Source organism: Erpetoichthys calabaricus, chromosome 1, assembly GCF_900747795.2.
Source record: "Erpetoichthys calabaricus chromosome 1, fErpCal1.3, whole genome shotgun sequence".
Lineage (NCBI taxonomy): Eukaryota > Metazoa > Chordata > Cladistia > Polypteriformes > Polypteridae > Erpetoichthys > Erpetoichthys calabaricus.
The window spans coordinates 114,377,052-114,403,034 of NC_041394.2; the positions used below are offsets into that span (position 1 = coordinate 114,377,052).

At 36.7% G+C, this 25,983-nt stretch overlaps 1 protein-coding gene across 1 annotated transcript in view; it reads left to right on the top strand.

The window, feature by feature from the left end:
• The window catches only part of LOC114654698 (synapsin-3-like), a 749,936-nt gene that overhangs the window by 202,494 nt on the left and 521,459 nt on the right, over nucleotides 1-25,983 (top strand). Inside the window, exon 3 of the mRNA XM_028805409.2 lies at nucleotides 2,105-2,162. Coding sequence (XP_028661242.2) covers nucleotides 2,105-2,162 — 58 coding nt within the window. The remainder of the gene's footprint in view (nucleotides 1-2,104; nucleotides 2,163-25,983) is intronic.

Consider the following 25,983-nt stretch of genomic DNA (forward strand, 5'->3'; position numbering starts at 1 on the left):
ACATATTGTCTGTAATCGGAATTTATCAGTGAATCCCAAAGGTGTACCATTCTATGTGAGCCATAGCAAAAGTACACCAATAAAAATCAAACATGATCTTCATTCCTTTTGTGATTTTGACCAGAATTAACAATAAACAGGTATAATTAAATAAACAGATAGTAAGACATTCTGTAGGTATGGTTAATGGTATCGCAAATAATAGAAACTCGGAAGGTTTTGTGTGGAAAAGTAAAATGTCTTCTACTAGAGCTCTTTAAGATTACAACTTTTTAAAATAAACAATGTACAGTTCATTTACACTGCTATTATTGTTGCATTTCATGCCAGTTTTTGCCTAAGGACACTAGATTTGTAACACAAAATTAATTCAAAGTTGGTTAAAGCTGAGAATGACACAAGTATAATAGGACAAGTTAATAAAAATAAATGTTGATGGGCTTGGAGTGGCTGAAGGACAACGCCTTTTCATTTATTGTCACAATTTAATCAAATCTGGTGCTCATTTCCGCCCTTTGTGTCCTAAGAAACTACAGCATTGCATGAACAGAGAAAAGAGATTGTTACAGTATGAAGCAGATCAAATGCACATGGCTGTTATTCCTGCTCTTCATTTTACATTAACACTGCCAAGTTCAACAGTCACCACAGTTGCTGCTCCTACATCTGTGAGATAGTGTACGCAGTCAAAAACTACACATTGCCACATTTATTGTCAGAGGACTGAAGTACGGTTATTGTACTAGTTAAGTATTATTTTGTTATAGTAAAAGAAACCATCAAAATATGTTAATTGTTTACTTTGTTCATATAATATTTGTGTAATATGAAGGCACAAATTTATTTTCATTTCATTTTTTTCATTATTGTAATTTTTTGTAATAACTGCTGGTCCAAAGTTTCAGGACCAGACTCTTTTCATGGTTTGAACCTCTCCAATTGGAAGTCATTGTGGGCAGTGTTTTTTTTCATATACTTATTAATGTATCTTCATTTAAATATATACTTTTCTGGGGCAAGTGGGTGTATGCTGTTATTATGAAAAAATATGTTTACTTCAGAAATGCTGGACTCATCTTTAACTTGACTATAATGATATAATAAGAAAAATTACAATAGCTATACAAATTAACAAAAAAGGCAGCCAGTAATATTTTCTGCTCTATTATAAAATACTGTACATATTAATTTAATTATAGGTTGAGTATCCCTAATCTGAAATGCCTGGATCCAGAAGTATTCAGATTTCACATATTTTTTGATTTTGTAATATTTACATGTACATAATGAAATATGTTGGGGACATATGGGATCAAGTAGGGAAATGCAGTCAAACCAGCTAAATAACAGCTTGATCATATAATGACTCCCATCACTGAGATATTATAATATCTTGATGCTATAATGTGTGTTAGTGTGACAAACATATTAAACCTCTAAAGTGATGAATATGATGTACGGACTTTACTGTAGTTCCCTTTTTTAGGGATAATGCTGCATTTTTGTACTGAAGAACCTTTTTGGTTTTGCATCAGTTTTTTATTGTCTACCTGTTATCACTTCTGTGGGAACTGGCCAACTGGTCAGGAATATCTAGGCAAACCTTCACTTTATCAAGTTCGCTGTGCTAGAAGGTTTTAACTGACTGACGAGATGCTATATTCATTTCTCATATGGAATTGGTGTATATACAAAGAAAATTGGCAACATAAAATGGCAATTTGCAGAATTGTCCAGTTTTCCTAATTTATTTGGAGCAATTTACTGTACTCACAATGCAATAAGGGCACCTGCCGAGAATGAAGCTGCTTTTGCTAACTGTAAGCAGTGACATTCCATTTACGCACAAATGATCTGCAATGTCAATATGAGTTTTGAGGCCCATTCATGTGTGCACATTTACAGTACAAGATGATTGTGATTTGTGAAGGTAAATTGTATAGAAATGTCTTTATGCCAGATTTTATAAGTTTAAAAATGTTTTGGATTTTGGAGTATTTCAGATATTACAATTTTGGATTTGGGTTACATGATCCATATTACTATATCTTTTTTAACTAATTAATGTACATATTTAAAAAGTCACTTTTTTTTCTTCTTCCAGGGCCAAATATTTTCGGGGCAAGAAACTGAATGGCGAGTGTGAAATCAGAGTAGAGCAGGTACGTGCCTTTCTTAAAATAATACAATGTACATGTTTAGCTTTAGAGGTATATTTCAGCTTTGTACAGTATGTGGAAATTTAAATACATCCCACTATTCTTTATCTTCTAGACCACCTTAATTGGCTTTGACTTGAAGTTATTGCTATTTACCGTGTTTCCCCGAAAATAAGACAGGGTCTTATATTAATTTTTTCTCCAAAAGATGCACTAGGGCTTATTTTCAGGGGATATCTTATATTTATTCATGTACAACAATATACATTTATCCAAATACAGTCATGACATCTTCTTCTGGAATATCGTCATAACTCTCCACATTCAAACCCTGAATTTCAGCCACTATTAGGATCAAATGCAGGGTCGACGTGCGTGCTTCGATGTTTGATGAATGGTTCAATGTGGTGAAGCAAAATGCCAACATACAAATGCATTTGTGGTGCTTTGATATTCAAGTGTCGCATATTTCCCCAAAGTAATGACACGATATGTTTTAAAAGTCTCACATACCATCTTCTGTGCTGTCTTTTATTTTTTATTTTTTTGCACCTTTACAATACCATCAGAATATACGGCGGTGTATTTGAGCCACAGAGAAAAAAAATTAGAACATAATAAAAAGGTCTATTTTGTGATTAAAGTGGAAATTTTGGCTTTAACCTCATAGTTCACTTTATCTTTAAAGCAGACCGTAGTAAACGTCATCTTAAATTTGATCTTAAATCTTATCATTACCCAGTTGTTAAATTGCTACGCGCTTCTGGGGCTTCCTCCTGACCTGACAGCAGCGGCAAGCAGCATTGCCACACACAACACATTAAATTTATAATATTCCAGCTCTCTGCACATTTAGAATTCTTAGATTTATACTTGATATCACTTTCATGATGGAATGCATTAAAAATATGTATGTTATATTTTACAGATAAATCGTTAACTTTGTTTAAATAATGAATACTGCTAATAGTTACACATATGTGGTGGCACGGTGGCAGAGCGCAAGGAGTCACGTCCCTTGTGATCCCTGCCTGGAGTTTGCATGTTTTCCTGGTGGGTTTCAACAGTGGGCTCAGTTTTCCATCCAAAGACATGGAGGTTTGGGGATTTGGTGAAGCTACAATGACGCCAGTGTATGTGTGTACTTGTGTTCACCTTGCGATGAGCTGATGCCCCATTCAGAGATTTTGTTTCTGTCTTGTGCCGATGCTGCTGGAATGGGCGCATCCCCGAATTGATGGATGTAATCATTAATCATCCTTTTCAGAGATACTGTGGCAAGGTGTCCTCGGAATTTAATGGATGTTTCGGGCACATGCGTTGCATCACGTGAAGTATAAACCTGGCCTTAGGCGCCTTACGTTTCAGCTGACGATCTTGACTAGGGCTTATTTTTGGGGTAGGGCTTATATTACAGAGCAACCTGAAAATTATGCTAGGGCTTATTTTCGGATTAGGTCTTATTTTTGGGGAAACACGGTATGTATGTGTTTATTAATATTTTATATTGTATTGGAGGAATTCTGTCCCATTTCTTTTTATAGAACCTCTTCAGTTCGTTGATGCTTGAGGGCATTTGCTTATAACCTCCACAACACCTCAAAGCGGCTGAGGTTTGAACTTTCACTCAGCCATTCCAAAATTTTCTTTTTCAGCCATTCGAATGGAGAATCGCTGGCAAACTCAGAATCATTGTCCTATTGCATGATCCAGTTTTGACCAAGCATTATATTTCGGACAAAAGGCCTCATATTTTCCATCTCAGTTAAACAGGAGTTCAGGGTGGAGTCAACACCTATAACTCATTTAGTTTGTTTGGTTGTAAAACAACCGCAAATCCTCACCAACCCAACATTCTGTTTGACTCTTGATATGAGGGTCTTGTGGTGATACATAGGTTCTGCATGCTGTTTTTTTAATTGACAAAATATAATCTGTATGGTGTTGCTTTATGTTAGATTTATCAAATGGGACTTGTTACGGACTAGATGATTTTTAGTTACAGTTGGTCTTGATTTGTAAAGTAATGAAATTAAATAAATGCATGTCTTAAAAGTATGGATGTAAGGAAAATATTTTATATTCTGCTACATTAGCCCTTTTAAATGTCTATATTATCAAATAATTTTAAATAATTTGCATAATGTAATAATCTTAATATATTTTGTTTATATATGCAAATTTTAAACAAGGCAGAGATGAGAATTGCAAATCAAAAGATATTTCTACAGAAACTAATTTAGAAATCTATTGTCTTTAAAGAATGCCTGTGAAATGAGTTTCATAATTGATTATCATTGACCACAAGAAGCTGTGAAGTAGATATCACTGGCACATTTCTAAAGGAGAGGGTGAAAATATGTGTAGATGCCACATGTCCTCTAGTAAAATGACCAAAGGAGACTCATAAGATAACGCAGATTAAAAAAAAAAGTTAATGAATGTTCTGATCCATTTAAATATTTGAGAGCAGAATCCAGAAATTGGGTAACATTTTTTTTTCTGGGAGTATTTATCTGTGTGTGAATCCCAATGCCACAGTGCAATGACGGGGGCACTTTGCTGTGAAAAAGTTGTGCCATACTTTGTGTGAGATGTTAAACTGAGGACCTAACTCTCCGCACTTTACTAAATTGCCAATCAGGTCCTTGTCCATTCTGCACCCCTTAGTCATCCCCTGTTCCGCAGTGGCTATCTCTTTTCTCTGACCCCTTCACAATCTAATAGCAAACGTGTGGTGAGCGTATTAGTGCAAGAGTGGCGGCCATCATATCCAGGTAGCTGCTATACATTGGTGGGGAAATGTTACTTAACTGTCTATGTAAAATGCCTTCAGTAGAAAAGTGCTATATGAATATAATTAGTTATTATCATTGTTTCAATTAAAAGGTTTAGTAAATGCCAGTGTATCATGAGGTTGTTGAAATCAGAAAAAGAATAAAGCTGCATTTTTCTAGTTTTTTTTTCTTTAAACATTTATTTATTAAATTTACAAAATTTCAATCTTAAGATTTTTTACAGGTACTATTCCTTCAGTGTTTATAGATAGTTTTTGCATTATAATATGCCTTTAATTAGTTTAGATGTTACAAGTTAAGCTACAAAGCAAAGATTATTGTATGTAATAGCAGATCATCATAGCACTGCTGTGCTAGAGGACAGGATATTTGTACAGTATAGTGTAGACTGAAAATATCACAGCTTAAACTAAATTTGCAAAGCTTGTAGTTTACTTAATTTTTTTGTCCCTCTTTCTGACATAGCCCCCCTTTTAGTTTTATAGATTAATTACAGTGACCATAAAATGTTAGCAATATTCTAATTTTCTCGTTACAACTTTGTCAAATGACTGTGCACCTTCAAAAAAAAATTGCTGTGTAGTAAATTTAATTGATATTTAAAAAATAATGGAATCATTCATTCACTATCAGGGCGGCAGCTTATCTCAGCCACAGGCGCCAGTCCATCATAAGGCATACCCACATACACCACCCACACTCACTTACTCTGGGCCGAGTTAAAGTAGACAGTTAGCTGTGGTTTATCTTAACATAGGAAAATTAATCTCTGGATCCACTATTAAGACAAAGAGAAAGAAGTGGCAATAATGAAAACTGAAAATAACAAAGGAAATAAAACTTGTCCCCATTTGAACTACCTACGCAACTTCCTTTACCTCTTTCTCTTAGTGAAGTTGTTTGTTTTTTCCCACTTCCAAAGCATTGCTAAAGCAAAACCACTTATTTTAGTGTTATTCTTTCAAGTTTCTCTCTGTTTCTCACACTCCTCTGCCTTCTTTTCTGTTTTATGATTGCTTTTTCTTACTGAAATACAAGAACCAACACTTTAGAGGAAAATATGATATAGTTTAACAAGAATTAATGCAAAAACCCAATGCTCAGTGATCAACCACCACTCAATAGTATAACCTAATCAAATCCAGCAACATTCATATTAAGAAAAATAAAGGAAGCAAAGGAACCTGAGTGGACAAGCAAACAGGAGAACAATAAGACATCAACCCTATTTTGAAGAAGGAAAGGTAAGATTAGGACTGATTCCAGGGGCATCTGAACTCGAACCAGGGGCAACGTTTGCTGCAGATGTGCCTAAAACAAACAACCTCTTCTGGGTAACAGATAAATAAAATGAAGAAAAGTCTAGAAGTGGAAAAACATTAGGAAATACCCTCTGCCATGCTATTTCTAGGCCTACGCCCGTGACTCAAACTCCTCCCTTCATATGCATTTTACAATGCTAGTACTAAGCCAGGCTTTTCCTAGGACTTTGCTGTCCATGTGCACTTTATCAATGGTCCATCTATGTCAGCCTGTTTGTGTGTACCCTTAACCACTTGGTCGTTCACTGTTGGATGAGTGGGAGAATTAATCAGCAAAGCTATCACTTTGAGAAAGCCTTGTAACAATTTGTTTAACTTCAATGTCTTCTAGTCTTACAATCTTTTTCCCTTGTGTTTTCCTGATTTTGCTTATTTCTGTTGTTTGTGGATTTGTTTGCATGTATTTCTTGCTTGCTTGTTTTTGGGCTGTTGCTTATATTTGTATTACCGTTTTTAGTTAATGGAATCTGGTGAAAATTTATTTCAGTTTCACCTGCTCTCATAGCTTCTCTTTCTGTAGCTCTTCTGTATCAAAGCTTTAATTGAAGTCTATACTTCAACCCAGATGAATTGGGATGCCAATTTTCTTCTTTTTGACCAAATGGATGGGTCAGTGTGAACATGAGAGACAGTGAGTCTTACACCCAACTCCTATACCCAATGTCGAACTAATGAGTATTAAATCACACCTAGTATTTCAGGTCTCGGAATAATTGCAGAGCTATAGGAAGCCTTGAGTGTTGCTGTACCCCCTTGTTTTCACCTGTCCTTATATGGCAAGGGTGGGCAAACTGCGGCCCGCAGCGTCAATTTGTGCAGCCCGCACACAAATTTAAAACCTTCATGATCGCTTTTGTTATTGGATCATCAAAAATGAGAAATACATCATCTCAATATATGTTTTGGAACATGTGAACAAATGAACAAGCTTGTTTATAATATTACATGTGTACAAACTGTGTTTATGAATGTGGACTTTGAATTGCATGTAACTGTACGTGTACACTAACATTTCGATCGTATGTAGTCGAAAGACTGATTGCTATGTATGCACACACATTCTTGTGCATGTGTTTGGATCACTCAGATTAATTCGGCCATCGTCATCTGAGAGCTGTATTATATTTAAAATTTTATTATCACTAACAAGAAAAAACAAAAAATTGAAGATGAAGGCCATGTTTTTAACAAGGAATGGATATATAAGCTTTTTTTTTTTTAAAAAAAGAAAATGATAAAAGTTAAGCACTGTGCCTAATATGCAGTGACAGTCTTGCAGTGTTTAAGGAGTTTAGTTTGAAGTGACATTTTCAAACTAAGCACAGTAAGTTGGGAAGTAATTTATCAAAAAGTGAATTACAGCAAAAAGCTCATTTCATTTGCTGCTTTCTTTGTGTACCAAAGTTATATAATTATATGACTAATAAATGTATTTTTGTGTGAAAGTAACATTCATTATTTAGCAAATTTAGATTTTTGTCACATGTGACCCGCTAGAGACCTTACAGATGTCCATGTGGACCTCGGAGAGAAAAGTTTGCCCCCCTCTGTTATTGGGTGAGTTGAGCAGGTACAGTGCATCCGGAAAGTATTCACAGCACATCACTTTTTCCACATTTTGTTATGTTACAGCCTTATTCCAAAATGGATTAAATTAATTTTTTTCATCAGAATTCTACACACAACACCCCATAATGACAAAGTGAAAAAAGTTTACTTGAGGTTTTTGCAAATTTATTAAAAATAAAAAAATTGAGAAATCCCATGTACATAAGTATTCACAGCCTTTGCTCAATACTTTGTTGATGCACTTTTGGCAACAATTACAGCCTCAAGTCTTTTTGAATATGATGCCACAAGCTTGGCACACCTATCCGTGGCCAGTTTCGCCCATTCCTCTTTGCAGCACCTCTCAAGCTCCATCAGGGTGGATGGGAAGCGTCGGTGGACAGCCATTTTAAGATCTCTCCAGAGATGTTCAATCGGATTCAATTCGGGGCTCTGGCTGGGCCACTCAAGGACATTCACAGAGTTGTCGTGAAGCCACTCCTTTGATATCTTGGCTGTGTGCTTAGGGTCGTTGTCCTGCTGAAAGATGAACTGTCGCCCCAGTCTGAGGTCAAGAGCGCTCTGGAGCAGGTTTTCATCCAGGATGTCTCTGTACATTGCTGCAGTCATCTTTCCCTTTATCCTGACTAGTCTCCCAGTTCCTGCCGCTGAAAAACATTCCCACAGCATGATGCTGCCACCACCATGCTTCACTGTAGGGATGGTATTGGCCTGGTGATGAGCAGTGCCTGGTTTCCTCCAAACGTGACGCCTGACATTCACACCAAAGAGTTCAATCTTTGTCTCATCAGACCAGAGAATTTTCTTTCTCATGGTCTCAGAGTCCTTCAGGTGCCTTTTGGCAAACTCCAGGTGGGCTGCCATGTGCCTTTTACTAAGGAGTGGCTTCCGTCTGGCCACTCTAACATACAGGCCTGATTGGTGTATTGCTGCAGAGATGGTTGTCCTTCTGGAAGGTTCTCCTCTGTCCACAGAGGACCGCTGGAGCTCTGACAGAGTGACCATCGGGTTCTTGGTCACCTCCCTGACTAAGGCCCTTCTCCCCCGATCGCTCAGTTTAGATGGCCGGCCAGCTCTAGGAAGAGTCCTGGTGGTTTCGAACTTCTTCCACTTACGGATGATGGAGGGCACTGTGCTCATTGGGACCTTCAAAGCAGCCGAAATTTTTCTGTAACCTTCCCCAGATTTGTGCCTCGAGACAATCCTGTCTCGGAGGTCTACAGGCAATTCCTTTGACTTCATGCTTGGTTTGTGCTCTGACATGAACTGTCAACTGTGGGACCTTATATTGACAGGTGTGTGCCTTTCCAAATCATGTCCAATGAACTGAATTTACCACAGGTGGACTCCAATTGAGCTGCAGAAACATCTCAAGGATGATCAGGGGAAACAGGATGCACCTGAGCTCAATTTTGAGCTTCATGGCAAAGGCTGTGAATACTTATGTACATGTGCTTTCTCAATTTTTTTATTTTTAATACAAATTGCAAAAACCTCAAGTAAACTTTTTTCACATTGTCATTATGGGGTGTTGTGTGTAGAATTCTGAGGAAAAAATGAATTTAATCCATTTTGGAATAAGGCTGTAACATAACAAAATGTGGAAAAAGTGATGTGCTGTGAATGCTTTCCGGATGCACTGTAAGTGTCTAAGCCACCGAATTTCCATTAGAGGAAATTTAAAAAAATATGTTGAACAAACTGGCACTTTACAATAGGGCATGAAGCACAATTAGAAAATAAAAACACAAAAACTTTCTGAATATGTCCACTTTTCAAGCCAAAACATTATGAGTATTGATCTGCATTTGTGATTATTCAAACATTGTAAAATAGCTTATATATTTGATTTTTAAGCAAAAAAACACAGTATTATGAAATTCGGACACTTTAAAGAAAGACCAAATGTGCGCGTTCCTTCAGCTTGCATTGAGAAAAATAGTACCAGGAATTTGTATTAAAATGACTATTTTCAGATCCGATTTGTTGTCACAAACATGCATTGGAAGCACAGAAGGCAGGTGCTTTGTGCTCCATCGCCTCCACAGTAAAGAGACAGTGTGGCCAAGGTATTTTTTTTTAATTTATAAAAAATGCTTAACTTTAGAACACAATTTTGCAAGGCAAATGCATATATACCATGTTTGTGAAGAAATAACCTCCATTTGAAAAATGACAACCTTATTCTGAAATTGAAATAGCACAAATTTGCATTGGGTATTACAGACTCAAATCCAATGTATGTTCTTATTATATAACTAACTATGTAAGCCCATGCTGTAAAAAGCCCGGGCTCCTAGAAACTATTGAAATCGTCAGAAAAAAATTGAAATGCAGAGTCGGCGGTTTCATTTTGCTGATGTTTTGCTTGTTTGTCTTTCCTCGGCGATGGAATCGCTTTCTTTCTGCTTCATGCTGTACCTCGTACATCTTTCTTCTTCCGACTTGTTAATTTGGGGCCACCTTGCCGGCTCTTTGAGCTTCATGCTGTTGCCTCGCACTTCGGCCGGACAGACACACTTCCACGTGTAGATGTTTATATATAAGATAGTAATAACAATAGCAACTCACTACTCAAAATGGTAAATGCAGGGAGGACCCATGCTCGAACCCGTAACCTCTTGATTATGAGGCAGCTGTTCTTACCTCAAGCTGACCTGTTTAGGTTGTATCGATTAATATTTGGGCTTCAGTCTTTCACATTGACAGCAACATGTAAACTGAATAATTTCTTTTTCTTCGATCTTTGTGCTTCTTTCTTCTGTCTTTGTGAAAGTGTGTATTTGATATTTGGACTTAAGTTTTCACACATTATACACTCTTCACGTCAACATTTTGTGAGTATTACAACATGAAAAAAGTTTGTTTTAGTTATTTGTTCAACATTTCTTGCCTCACATTTCCTGTCATCCTACATTTATCCAGATCGTCATAGACATAGAACACAAATGAAATGTATGTATTCCAAATAACAATGTATTATTTACCCTATATAGACACCTTACTCCCAGATAAAGTGACTTCAACTCGGAGAATTTTGAGTCTGACTTGACATCAGCTGCCTTGGTGGAGGATGGGATAGCAGGCTGCCTGCTGCCAGTGCTGATTGACACATTTGCAAAACAAAGACGCTGATGAGGTGCGACATAATAAAATTGATTTAAAGTCCTGAAAAGCTGTAGCTTTTAAAATTAGAATCACATTGAGCAACAGTTCTTTACATTCTTGTACCTGGTGTGCTTGAATAAGGTACTGCAGTTCCCAGAAGTATTTCTCTTTATTTCTTTATTTATTTGTCACATACATAGTTATACAGGACAACACGGAATGGATTTATATACGTATTGGAGCATTAGGCCGATTGTCCCCGCTTATTTTCAGTTCTAAAAATGAAACAAATAGGGCCGTTATATGCACCTCCATTAGAAGTAATTGCAAACAAATTAATTCATGCAAGAATTTTGAGGAACACAGAACCATGCAATGAAGTCAAAGTGGTGGACTTTAAAGCTGCAGCACCGGAAGGGGTGGAATGAATTACCCTCACTGGAGGTCTTCTTGTCGCTACCGTGGAAAAAGAAAAGGAGAAGGTTAGTGTAAGTGTCCCCTCTCGGCCCAAGGTGGTATTACCTGTTTTAGACGATCCCATAGGGTCATAAACAAGTCTGCATGTCTGTGATACTGGGAGATTTATACTTTTAATGAGGGAAGCAAAGCAAAAAATGTTGACACGTGCACTGTATTAACAATGTATCAATGGTATCAAAACTAAAATTAAATCATGAGGTTGACTGGCACCACTTTGCAGACTGTGGTAAAGCAAGAACTTTTTAATTCTAATTTACCTAATTAATAGAGCCGCTGCTCAATTATTTACACAGACCAGTTTTATTCCCAAAATTTCTCAGGGAACAAGTATTTGCTCACATTTACAGTCATTTCATCTCTCTGCAAACTTGGAAAGAAACTAATAGAAATAGAAAACCATTATTAATTTAAAATGTCAACAGTGTTGAACAGTTTTCCTATGGTTGGCTCAGCTGATGAGAATGAAAAGCAGGTATAATTATGTGGTAGTGTCTTCCTTTTTGAAAGAAAAAAAATGTGATGGAAAAGCTGTGGGAATTTTCAAGACAAGTTCAGGGGCAGCGCTCCTGGCAAAGTAAGCTATTTCTGCAGAAAGAAAACAAGATTTGCAAAAACAGTATTATTACCCTAAACGATATGCATGGTTTTGGGCTTGAAATGCTGTGCTTTTCTAGTTTTGTAGCTTTTATTTCAACAAGTCCTCCATAGTGAACAAAACTATTTATTGTTCAAAAATGGGAAACAGCCAACAGCAGCAAACAACTAAGCCTTTTGACAGAGTTAAGATGAGAGCCAAAAGCAACCTAGGAATGACAAAATGGTGAGGAATCTGCCATAGGACTGCCCAAGTTTACTTTATGCTATTTAGAAGGGTTTCCTTTGAAGAAAAACAGAGGCAGGCCAAGGACCAAACCTCGAGTCATGATGAGTCAAAGATGTGTTCCAGGAAAATAGACTTTTTAAATCAATGCCAAATCAGAATGACACTGCAATATTTGAGATTGCAGAAAGCCACATTAAAGGAAATTGGATTTTATGCAATTACTCCTTTTACAATCTGCAAGAAAACCATTTTTTATTAATCTGTACAGAATATAATAAAGATTTGGCTTTTTACTTAAAGTTTGTATAAAATTTTCAAGTTAATACTGTTAACAGTAGATTTATTGTCGCTGAATGCATTAGCAGATAGACATGGTGGCACAGTGCTTCATACTGCTTCCTCACAACTCCAGATGCCTGCGTTTGACTTCCATCCCCATCAATGTCTACATGGAGTTTACACATTCTCTCTGTGTTTGTGTGGATTTTCTTTTCTTCCGCATATGATCATGTTTTTGTTATGTTCATTGGTGTCCCGGTGTCTCTGCATCCATCCATTTTCTAATCCAGAATAATCAGGGGTAAGGCAGTGAATTATATGATCTCTAGTCTTTATGGACTATTTTTGGGGTTTTGGACCATTTGTTACCATGCCTGTTTTTATATTTAATGATTATTATTTGCATTTTCTTTTGTCTCACTTTGCATCCATGGAGATTCTCCTAATGCTGCGGCTTCATTGCACCAGTGTCATTTGATGATGCAACCTCATTTAAGAATGAGTATTTGCAAATACGTTTTGACAGAAATATACCTTATAAATTAAAAGTACAAAACAAATCTTTGAAACTGGTTTTGTTTAAGGATTAAGATCCATGTCTCTTGACTACAATGCTGGTTTTGCCAGACATCACCAGAACAACTCAGTTTCTTCTTGTCTTATGGTTACATTTTCTATTTTGATTTCCAACCTCTGCAGCATGAGAATGTAACAATTAAACTACTAACGATATGTTAATTATAAGGAAAAATGTTGCTGTTAGTCATATAAATGATACTGCAGACTGGGTGCTATTTTAGTGTAAAGGATAGTCAGTCAGTCAGTCAGCCATTTTCCAACCCGCTATATCCTAACACAGGGTCACGGGGGTCTTCTGGAGCCAATCCCAGCCAACACAGGGTGCAAGGCAGGAACAAATCCCGGGCAGGGTGCCAGCCCATCACAGTAAAGGATAGTGACTAAGTTTATATGATGCATTTGACTTACAGTGATATGTAACTTTTATATTTCAACCAGAGATTTGTTCCTTGGGTTAAGTATGTTTCCTTTTACCTGTTGCTTTTGTTGTTCTTAAATTGTTATTTTTTAAGTTTTTTGGTCTTTCTGTCAAAGTTATGTTTATTATTTTGAATTTTTGTACTGTATATTTATGTTTGAATGCTTTCCTTGTGTTTTGTGGGTGGGACCCTAAGTGGCGGAGCCATCCTGATTTCACTGCTGAAGGGCAGCCCTCAGCCTTTATATTTTAGTCTGGCAAGTAGGTCCTCAGAGGTTCATTATCTGTGGAAGAGGACATATTATTGGGAGTATTGATTTTTTGGTGTCTAGATTTTTTACTTGCTAGTTGGTTTTTGATTTTTGGATTAAGAATTAGGACGTGTTTTCTGTGGGTTGACTTTTTTGGCAACTGCTTTGGCTGATGTTTGCCTTTTTTGTCATTTTTGTGCTTTTCTTTCTTTTTTAAATAACTACCTGTATTTAGAAAGATTCTTTGGATTTGTTTGTGAAGTTACAGGTGTGAAGGCTTCTTTCCCTAAAGAGGCATTTTTGATGTATTTTGGGACATTTAATATATTTTTTGAACTTTTAAAGCCAGTTCACCATTTTGACCCTGTGCTAGGAAAAGCCTGCCTTGGCAGTTTGTAGTCAGGCCGGCTGGGGTGACATCAAACTTTAAGCATGCTAGTAAAGGTTCTGGCCTGATCTCTGGTTCCTTTGCGGGCCTTTCACTGTTTTTTGCTGTTTAGTATGCTCTTAATCACAACAGTAACACACTGTACATCTTATGTAGCTTATCATTCATGCTGCAAAAATTTTGACTTTCCATAACACTGCACAGGCATCATATCCCGGTGTGAACACTGTCTATGTGAAGACTGCACATTCATCATGTAATTTACTGGTTTTTTCCCCATTTTATCTTGTTTTCCTCTCATGTCCCAAAAGTGTGCATTTTAGGTCAGTTAGTGGCTCTAATTTTGCCCAATATAGATGAATGTGTGTGCAAGAATATGCTGTGAGATGGACTGATGATATGTCCGTGTTTGGTTCTGCTAGGTTGTTCTGCAGTGTATATGTAACTATTTCTTCTAGTTAATACAGGACATATTAATGCTATAAAGGAGATGATTTTAAGTGTTCCTAGCTGATGTAGGAGGAAAGCTGTGTTCAGGCAATGAATCTTTTTGCAAGACCCAGTACAATTAATAGCCTTTCTAAAAACTTTAAATATTGTCTGGCCTTTCAAAGGAGCATTTGGTTGCCCATATACAGTAATTACTTAATCTTGTCAAGGACAGCCAAGGTCTCTCCTGGTATCAGTGCAATGGAATGATTAGCAGCTGGGAAATGGATGCACAGTTGGTACACTCATCACGAAGTCTATGGAAGCGTAATAGGGCCACAGTGAAAAAAAAAAAAAATGGACACAGTGAAGAAAAAAAAAAAAAAAATAAATATCGAGATTAAAGTCGACATGTTGACTTTATTCTCGACATTTCCACTTTATTCTCGCCATTTACGTCGAGATTAAAGTCGACATGTTGACTTTATTCTCGACATTTCCACTTTATTCTCACCATTTACGTCGAGATTAAAGTCGACATGTTGACTTTATTCTCGACATTTCCACTTTATTCTCGACATTTATGTCGAGTATTAAAGTCGACATGTTAACTTTATTCTCGTAGTTTGTCATTAAAGTAGAACATTGTAAACTAAACTTCATCTTAAAATGAATATTTAATTTAGTAGATCTTCCCAAACCCCGTCATAAATTATGTAGCACATGAAATGCTTTGTGTTAAGTTTTCCCCAAGCCATATTAATCACTACGTGCTTCTTAAACTGATTTCCTCTGCACAAAGAGGAGGCGCAAGCAGCGATCATCACACAGAATACATTAATTTTATGATAGATAGGTAGATAGATAGATAGATAGATAGATAGATAGATAGATAGATAGATAGATAGATAGATAGATAGATAGATAGATAGATAGATAGATAGATAGATACTTTATTAATCCCAAGGGGAAATTCACATACTCCAGCAGCACCTTACTGATACAAAAAACAATATTAAATTAAAGATTGATAATAATGCAGGTAAAAAACAGACAATATCTTTGTATAATGTTAATGTTTACCCCCCCGGGTGGAATTGAAGAGTCGCATAATTTGGGGTATCCCTGCTCCCTGAACATTTACAATGCTGAGATAAATACTTGATATCATTTTCATGATGAAATGCATTAAAGCATGTACTAATCATGTGGGGGCACAGTGGCGTAGAGGTTGCACTGCTGCCTAGCAGCAAGGGGGTTCCGGATGTACCCTGCCTTGAGTTTGCATGTTTTCCTGCTAGGTTTACTCAGTGTGCTTCAGTTTCCTTTCAAAGTCATGTAGGATGTGGGGTTTTGTTGTGCTATATTGACCCTGGGGTATGTGTGTGCTCGTATTCACCATGCAATGAGCTGGCGTCCCATTCAGGACTTGTTCCTGCCTCTCTGGGATGGGCGCAACCCTGAATGGATGGCATATTTAAAAATGTATAATGAAGATTTTTTAAAGTTCTGAACACTCCGTGGGCTAAGTTTGTAACTAGTTTTAATTTCACAAAGACGTTTATCGTGTGGTGATTGGTTATGTGGAGAATGAAAAAGGAAGGATAGGAACTGGGGTTTGGTATGTCAGATAGAGACAGCACGCATGCAATAATGAAAGTCTGCACAGAAGAACATCCACTGAATTCTGTGTTCATGTCTTCGACCACCAGATCACGAACCCAACATTTACACAATATTTCAGTTAAACCTGTGCGATACCCATTCATACATCCAGTTTTTTGGAGCCCTGTCACACCTGCCATAAAGTTCTCTACATTGAACGTACACCAGAGTGCATGTTTAATACCTGCTTTAATGCATTTCATCATGAAAATGATATCAAGTATTTATTTTAGCATTCTAAATGTTCAGAGAGCAGGAATATCATGAAGTGAATGTATTCTGTGCGGTGATCGCTGCCTGCGCCTCCTCAATGCAAGAGGAAGTCAGTTCAAGAAGCACGTAGTGATTAATAACTGGGACGGGGAACATTTAACACAAAGCATTTAATGTGCTACATAACTTATGACGGGGTTTGAGAAAATGTAGTAAATTAAATATTTATTTTAGGATGAAGTTTAATTTACGACATTCTACTTTAATGACAAAATAAACTACGAGAATAAAGTGGAAATGTCGACTTTAATCTCGACATTTAGTTTTTTTTTTTCTTCACTGTGTCCATATTTTTTTTTCACCGTGGCCCTTCCGTACGAAGTCTCATATTTTACACTTGAACTTTTTGTTTTAATTTTCACTAACTGTGAAAATTGTCATGACTTGTTAACTTTATTACTATCTTCATCAACCAAATTTTATATAAAAAGAAATCCTCAGCTACCCTTAATTTATAGAATATTGTTTGTTCCGGCTTGTTTATTACTCCAAAATATTTGGGTAGTTCCAGTAGAAGATGCCTGTTCATTCGTTTATCCATTTTTGAACCTGCTTGTTTGGTTGTAGTGTCAAAGAGACTGCAACATGAGAAGTGAGGAAAAAATGTCCGTCCAAAATGGTTAATTTAGTAAATGGACCAGGAAATGAAGTTGGAAAATGGGAATAAACCAAAGATTAGTTGATTAAAAAGCAATGGCCAAAACAAGGACATTGAAAGAAAAATGGTCACCAAAGATGAAAAATTAAAGTGCACAAGTGTAGTCAAAAAATCCAGTCCTAACTGCCTAAAGATGTTTTCTTTAAATCATTACCCACTGTGAGTCATTTGTTTTTGATATTATCCAAAAATGTAATACTAACCTGACTCCTATCTTAAAAAAATGGCAATAAATGTGACAACACACACAGTGTTGCCACAAACAAGTGCTGTTACCACAAACAACTTGGCTGCAACCATGAAACAAATCTCAACATGGTGACGAAACCTAAAAAGCCAGGAGCCCTGAGGTCTGAAATTCACCAATAATAAGAGGGAATGTTAATTAAATTTATTAAACTAGTTCCAAAAAAGTCCAAAAAGGATTCCAAAATCATCATCTTCTTCTTTGTTTTTTGGTGCTCCTGTTAGGGGTTGCCACAGCTGATCATCTGTTGCCATATCTTCCTGTCCTCTACATTGTGCTCTGTCACACCCACCACCTGCATGTCCTATCACACCACATCCATAAACCTCCTCTTAGACCTTCCTCTTTCCCTCTTGCCTAGCAGCTCTATCCTTAACATCCTTCTCCCAATATACCCAGTGTCTCTCCTTTGCCCATATCCAAACCAATGCAATCTCACCTCTCTGACTTTGTTTCCAAACTGTTCAACCTGAGCTGACCCTCTAATGTACTCATTTCTAATCTAATTTCCGTCCTCGTCACACCCAATGCAAATCTTAACAACTTTAACTCTGCCACCTCCAGCTCTGTCCCCTGTCCTTTCGTTAATGCCACCATCTCCAACCCATATAACATAGCTGATCTCACTACCATCTTCTAGACCTCCCCTTGGACTATTGCTGGTACTCGTCTGCCTCAAATCACTCCTGACATTCTTCTCCACTCACACCACCCTTCCTGCACTGTCTTCTTCACCTATTCAACACAACCCCAGTAATTTGTACTGTACTGTACTGTAGCTCTAACTTAAAAAATGGGATTCAACAAAAACCTGACGCGCAGAAATGATTCCACAGACAAAATATCTTTGTTTTTAAAAGTTTAGTTAAGTTTCAAAGTAAAACCGTTCACACAAAAAAGAAAATTAAAATAGCAAAAAAAAAGAAAATTCTTATTAAGAAAAGTTCCGTTCAAAGCTTAAATCTTGTTACATCTCAAATCGTTACTATTTGCTTAACATATCTAAACCATTTCAAAACGTTTCTGAACCATTTCTAGATGCAACATCAACCTTGTTGATCTATTTGAACTCCTCCACCTTTGCCAACTCTACTCCCTGCATCCTCACCATTTCTTTGACCTCCCTCTCATTCACACACATGTATTCTGTCTTGGTCCTACTGATCCTCATTCCTCTCTTCTCTAGGGCATATCTTCGCCTCTCCAGGGTCTCTGCAACCTTCTCCCTACTCTCGCTACAGGTCACAATGTCATCAGCAAACGTCATAGTCGAAGGGGACTCCTGTCTAATCTCGTCTGTCAACCTGCCCATCACCATTGCTGATTAGAAAGGGCTCAGAGCTGATCCCTGATGTAATCCCACCTCCACCTTAAATGCACCCGTCACTCCTACTGCTGACCTCAACGCTATCACACTTCCCTCGTACATATCCTGTACCACTCTTACATTCTTCTCTGCTACTCTGTTTCCTGGCATGAAACCATACTGCTACTCGCTAATCATCATCATCATCATCATCACCTCCCTTCTTAACGTAGCTTCCACTACTCTTTCCCATAACTTCATACTAAGGTTGATCACTTTTATCCCTCTGTAGTTACTACAGTTCTGCACATCACCTTTATTCTGCACAACCCCCATATTCTTAAAAGTCGGTATCAGTACACTTCTTGTTCACTCCTCAGGCATCCTCTCACTTTGCAATATTGCATTAAGCAATCTGGTTAAAAACTCCACTGTCATCTCTCCTTAATACCTCCATGCTTCCACAGGTATGTCATCTGGACTAACAGTCTTTCCATTCTTCATCCTCTTCATAGCTGTCTTTACTTCTCCTTGCTAATCCATTGCACTTCCTGGTTCACTATCTCCACATCATCCAACCTTCTCTCTCTCTCTCATTATTTTCATTCATCAACCTCCGAAAGTACTCTTTCCATCTGTTCAACACACTGTTCTCGCTTGTGAGTATGTTTCCATCTTTATCCTTTATCACCCTAACCTGCTGCACATCTTTCCCAGCTTGGTCCCTGTGCCTAACCAGTTGGTCCAGGTCCTTTTCTCTCTTCTTAGTGTACAAACCTCTTATGCAACTCATCATAGCCCCATCTTTTTTGCCTTCACCACCTTCAATCATTAATCACAATCAATCATTACCCCTGTATCTAAGGTTTCTAGGCCAAGCTGTTTAAATGACTACAGACCAGTGGCACTTACATCTATTCCAATGAAATGCTTTGAACATTTGGTGAAAAACATCTTAATGACAGAGACAAAGTCTTTTCAAGACAACAATCAATTTGCTTATTGTGCAAACAGAAGTGTGGAAGATGCTGTGCTTGTTATCTTACATCAAATCTACACCTTTCTTGATCAGCCTGGTTCATATGTCAGAGCACTATTTTAGGATTTTTCTTCAGCGTTCAATACCATACAGCCTCATATACTGATTGGGAAATTGAACAGTATGAATGTAAACCCATTTATTACACTATGGATTCAGAACTTTCTTTTAAATCGTTCACAGACAGTTAAAGTACAGGACACTTTTTCAATAGTCATTCATTCAAACACAGGAAGTCTGCAGGGGTGTGCCTTATCACCATTACTGTTTACTCTGTACACAAGTGACCTGAGACAGAACAATGACCACTGCTCCATTATCAAGTATGCTGATGACACCATGATCATAGAACGCATATCTGGGAAGGATGAAAGCCTCTGTCTAAATCAGGTGGACTGTATGGTAAACTGGTGCAATAAAAACTTTCTCACTCTGAATGTAAAAAAGACCAAAGAAATGATTGATTTTAAGAGACAGAAATTTGTATGTTCACTTATTGTAATTCTGGGAGAGGAGGTAGAAATAGTGACTGAATATAAATACTTAGGAACTTACCTAGATAACAATCTTAACTGAAATGCAAATACAAAAAAAATTATTCTCTAAATGCAACCAGTGCTTATTTCTCCTCCATACACTCAAACTATTTAAAGTAGACAAGGACCTCATGTTGTCCTTTTATCGCAGTATGATCCAGTCCGTGATCACTTTCAGTTTCATTGCCTGGTTTAATAGTCTGACAAACCAAAACTCAAAAAAAGCTCCAGCAGATTACGAAGTATGCAGCTAAAGTTATTGGGGCTGATATAGATGATTTAACTAGTGTGTGTCAGAGGGCAATGTTAAAGAAACTGGAAATCATCTCAACTGATGACAGACATCCATTACATGTAGAACTAAAGTTCAGTAAATCAGGAAGGATAGTCGCTTTGAAAACCCACACAAATCACTCCAGAAACTCCTTTCTTCCTTGTGCCATATGACTTTTCAATAAGAAATATCGGAGATAACAATTAATTTTTTGATATATATCCTGTAACCTTTTTTTTTGGGTGTAAATATGTATTATCTAACTGCCTTACCTTAAACTTTCTTGTTTCTATTTGTCTGTGTTATTTCATTCTGTCTGTTATTAGATGCAACTGAGAAGGCAAATTTCATGTTTTCTTGTGTAAAAATGACTAAATAAAGAAACCTTAAACCTTTCTCTTCACCTTACACCTGTACTCTTGTCTGCTGTCTTTATCTGTCTGATTTATCCCATTTCTTCTTTGCCAGCCTTTTCTCTGTATACTCTACTGTACCTTCCCATTCCATCATCAGGTTTGCTTGTCCTCCTTCCTCTGTCCAGATGTCACACCAAGCACCCTTCTAGCTGTCTCCCTTACTTCTTCTGCTGTAGTTGCCCAGCCATCTGGTAACTCTTTTGCCACCCAGTGCCTGTCTTACCTCCTCCCTGAGCTCAACCTTATAGTCTTCCTTTTTCAGCTTCCACCATTTGATTCTTGGCTCTGCCCTCACTCTCCGTCTCTTCTTGATCTACAACGTCACCCTACAGACCACCATCCTATGCTTCCCAACTATGATTTCCCCTGCCACCACTTTGCAGTCTCCAAATTCCTTCAGACTGAGGCTCCTGCATAAGATATGATTCAATTGTGTGCATCTTACTCCATTCTTGTACATCACCTTGTGTTCCTCACGCTTATGTATTATTAATATTATTTGTAAGCTTCTGACTTTGTTTTCTTAGTGTTTTGCACATTTTATAGTAGAAAGATGAGATTTAATAAAAATGTCATTTTTCAAGCCAAAAATGCAATGCTTTTTTGAGAATTAATGTAACAATAAGGAGGTTAAGCAATTCAAGATTAAGAGATGTCAAGATTGATGAGTTTAAAATTATGAAGGAAATTGGTACCATAGATCCCAGGTTTTACGTTAAACACTTCTAGGAGAAGATAGAGACATATTTGGGAATCTGTTAAAGCTAAATTTTGTACAAACGTTTTAAAGGTTTTCATCACACAGCAAACTGTAGAAACATGGAATAAATTGCCAAATAGTGTGGTAGAGAGTAGGACTTTAGGGATCTTCAAGTCTCAACTTGTTGTTATTTTAGTAAATCTAGGTAATAGAATTAGCAAGCTTGTTGACATGAATGGTCTATTGTTGTCAAAAATGTTGTAACATTGTAAATATTCTATTTACAAAATAATTAGAGTACTAGGGTGTTGTACCGTGTTAGCCATTATGAATGTAGAGAAAAGCCAAGCAAAATGACACCTTTTATTGGCTAACTAGAAAGATTACAATATGCAAGCTTTCGAGGCAACTCAGGCCCCTTCTTCAGGCAAGATGTAATTAGAAAAATTAATACACTCAAATTTTATAGGCTATTGTCATAGAAAAGCCCTAGTAAGACTGTGATAGCACCAAAATCACCATAGAAATGGTAAAAAAATAATGATATATAATATCTATCTATCTATCTATCTATCTATCTATCTATCTATCTATCTATCTATCTATCTATCTATCTATCTATCTATCTATCTATCTATCTATCTATCTATCTATCTATCTATCTAAATAAAAAAAAATTTTAAAAAATCATTGATAGCTTAACAGCCTTAGTCAGTTCAGGCAGGTCTGTTTGAAAGGTTTTATCTAGACTTGAACAGAAAACTTCCCAAACCTAGGGAGGCTTAGAGTCACTTGTAAGAGAAACGTGAACACACTAATACCTAAGTGTCCGTTTGAATATTTTAATTGTGCCTATGGTGGATCATGCATTTCAACCATCACCCTAAACTGCACTTAATACAGCTAAAAATGCCATTAAACTGATTAAATATAGCATAGAGGAGGCCATCCATAATACTTTGTTTTTACAGATATGTATCTATTGCCATCTCACTCTGTGCTTGGTGAAAGGATAAGGGGTTCATGCCCACAATGTAAAAGAATCCAAAGTATAAAAAAGGTGTGTTTATTTCTTTAAATATACAAAGGAGGTGTCACAAAATGGGAGTCATACAAAATAACTATGGAAACAAAGACAAAATAATAATAATAATAATAATAATAATAATAATAATAATAAATGTTATTTAAAAGTGCCTTTCAAGGTACCCAAGAACACTGTACAACAATACACATAAAATCAAACAGTCCAATATACAAGCAAAATTAACAACAACAACAACATTTATTTATATAGCACATTTTCATACAAAAAGTAGCTCAAAGTGCTTTACATAATGAAGAAAAGAAAAATAAAAGACAAAATAAGAAATTAAAATAAGGCAACATTAGTTAACATAGAAACGGAGTAAGGTCCGATGGCCAGGGTGGACAGAAAAAACAAAAAAAAACTCCAGAAAGCTGGAGAAAAAAATAAAATCTGTAGGGGTTCCAGGCCACAAGACCGCCCAGTCCCCTAATGAGAACATGACTGAGAAAATGAACAATACTGTCCTTTAATGCCTTTCAATGTAGGCAGTTACTGATGTCTATCTGATAAGGTGACTTGTACATGTACCCATCTCTCAAGTCCCACATCAAAACACTCTCCAACTCAACTGTTGTCTTCCTATATCTCTCCCTCTGTCTTCCTCTCCTACCCTTGTATGAGGCTTCTTTAAACTAATTCCTGTTTTTTTTTCCAAGGTCAGAGCCACCCCTCACTTGGTAGTCTCTTTCTACCTTGCATACACATTAAAATTTAAAGCATTAGGTCTCAATCGTGTTCTTGTCTGTCTGTCTTATCTACCATAGCTGTGATCTTATTGTCTATTTTCCATCTCTCCACATAGAGCTGAAAAGAACAGTGCATCTCCCTAGTCAGTCTGTAGTTCTTTCTTTTGTAAACTGTCCTTTTTGATCTCACTATTTTTGTTAACATGCCTCAGGCCTTCATTCTGCTATACTGAAAGTTTTAGCATATTAAGAACTGGCCAAGCTTTTGAGTAAATGCTCTGCAACTGTAAACTAAAACTTCACCAGCAAAAAAAAAATGTAAAAAGAGGACTTTTCACACAGGAGGTTGCTAACTTGGGATGCCTGATGGTTATATATTTTTAAACATAGTCTGGCCTTTCAGAGGTTCACATAATGTTATTTTAGATTTTTCTTCTGTTTTTTCTTACAGCATCCCTTTCACATGAATACAGATCTAAAAAGAATAGTAACACTGTGCTATTCTTAACAGGATAAATTACTCCTAATCTCTCCATCCTCTTTCCATAGCAGTATTTTCATTTATGAACTTATGGAGTAATTGAGAACAGGAATCTACCTCGATAGCACTTCCTTTTCCTTCTCCTGCAAGGCAGGGACATATATTGCATGAGTCCATTACAGGACACAGTCACACACAAATCTACACTTGTTGATACTAGCCACAAGTCAATCAACTTATATTGCATGTCTATAGAATGTTACAAGAAAATGGAGCACCTGGAAGAAACTGATGTCAACCCACATGGTGACCAGGCCTGGAATTTAGCAAGGTCACTGGAATACAGCTAAAACCTGTGTCGTATGATATTGTTATAGTTTTGCAGGAGCTCCATCCTTAATTTCTCTGTTATTTATTTTATTCTGCTTATTATGTTCTTTTTTTGGTTAATTATTTTGTTAATGAATATATGTTTGTTAACTGTCTTTGTTATTGGTTTACAGTATGTGAAGTTTTCTTTATCTTGTATTTTCCCTTTTATGTGAAGCCCAGGGGTTTCTAGACCATTCTCATTCCTGCAGTTTGACATTTTGTTCCTGGTCTTGATTTTTGGATTCACCTTTTGGAGTTGTTCTTTATGTAGTTGGCCTTTCATTTGAAGCAACTTTTAGTATTTAGCTTTGTGTTTTTTAAAATTCATTCTTGTTTTTGGAATTTATTATAGTGTTTTTTCTTATAGGTACTTGGACCGTTTCATTATCTTTGCTTTGGTTTTGTGCAATTTCTGTTTAATAAAATATATTAAATAAAAACTGTTTCTTAAGCCAGGCATTTTTCGTGGTTCATCCTCCCTTAAGTGTAGGCCTAGGCCTGTTTGAGTTTTAAGGTCTAGGCATTTTTTTGTCTTCATTCATGCCTTTGTTGTATTTGGAATCCTGAAGTGTTTTCAGCCCCTTTAGTTGTGGTGCCAAGAGTCCTGTCACCCTATGCTCGACATAAAAGGTAAAATTGTAAAGATAAGGTGCCTCATGTATAAACGTTATGTATGCTTGTTTGCACGCTCACAGCAAAATGTATTAAATTTAAACTTTGTATAAAGCCACGCAAATTTTCAAGGCAGCCTCACATCTTGCATATATATTTTTCTGGTTGGTTTTGCAAACTGGCAGCACCTAGTGTCAAAGCAGTGCTACTGTTTCTGTGTCGTTTACTTTTCTTTTTCATATTTGCATCCATGATGCGGGTGTTGTCAAATACACCAAAATTAACTGCTTATCGTTTACAAATTTAATTCACTTGATTGTAATCATTCTGTAACAATATAATGTTGCATGGAATGGCCAAACTATTCCACAACTACCACAGCTGCTTTAACGTTGCTAGAAGACATCACAAATGGAAGAATTAGTAGAGAGTGCATATTTATAGATGATGATGAAGAATGGCTATCCTCTTGGAGCAGTATTTTGAACTGGCGCCAGCTTTACAAAGACTGAATTTAAGGAATTGTGCTCTTCCCACTCCTTTGCACGTGCTGTTCACTCTCGGGGGTTTTTTTTTTTTTTAATATTTTTATTTTATTAATTTTCATTGTAATCATTCCATACAAACAGATCAATTTATAACCCAACAAATTTGAAGACAAATCAAACCCCACCCCTGAGAAGGAGAGCTTAGCTAAAGGAAAATTGCTTTAAGCTTTTTAATAAGGCAACATTAGACAAAAGAAGGGGAGAAGTAAATATCTATATAAATAAGAGATGGAGAAGGGAGTTAAATGCAATAATAGTTAATTCTCTTATTCTAAAATAATATTGATTAAATCCTGCCATGTTTTGAAAAAATTTTGTACAGATCCTCTAACTGAAAATTTGATTTTTTCCAATTTCAAATAATATAAAACATCGGTTTCCCACTGACTTATAAGAGGAGAATTAGGATTCTTCCAATTTAACAAAATAAGACTGCGTGCCAAGAGTGTAGTGAATGCAATCACTGTTTGCTTGTCC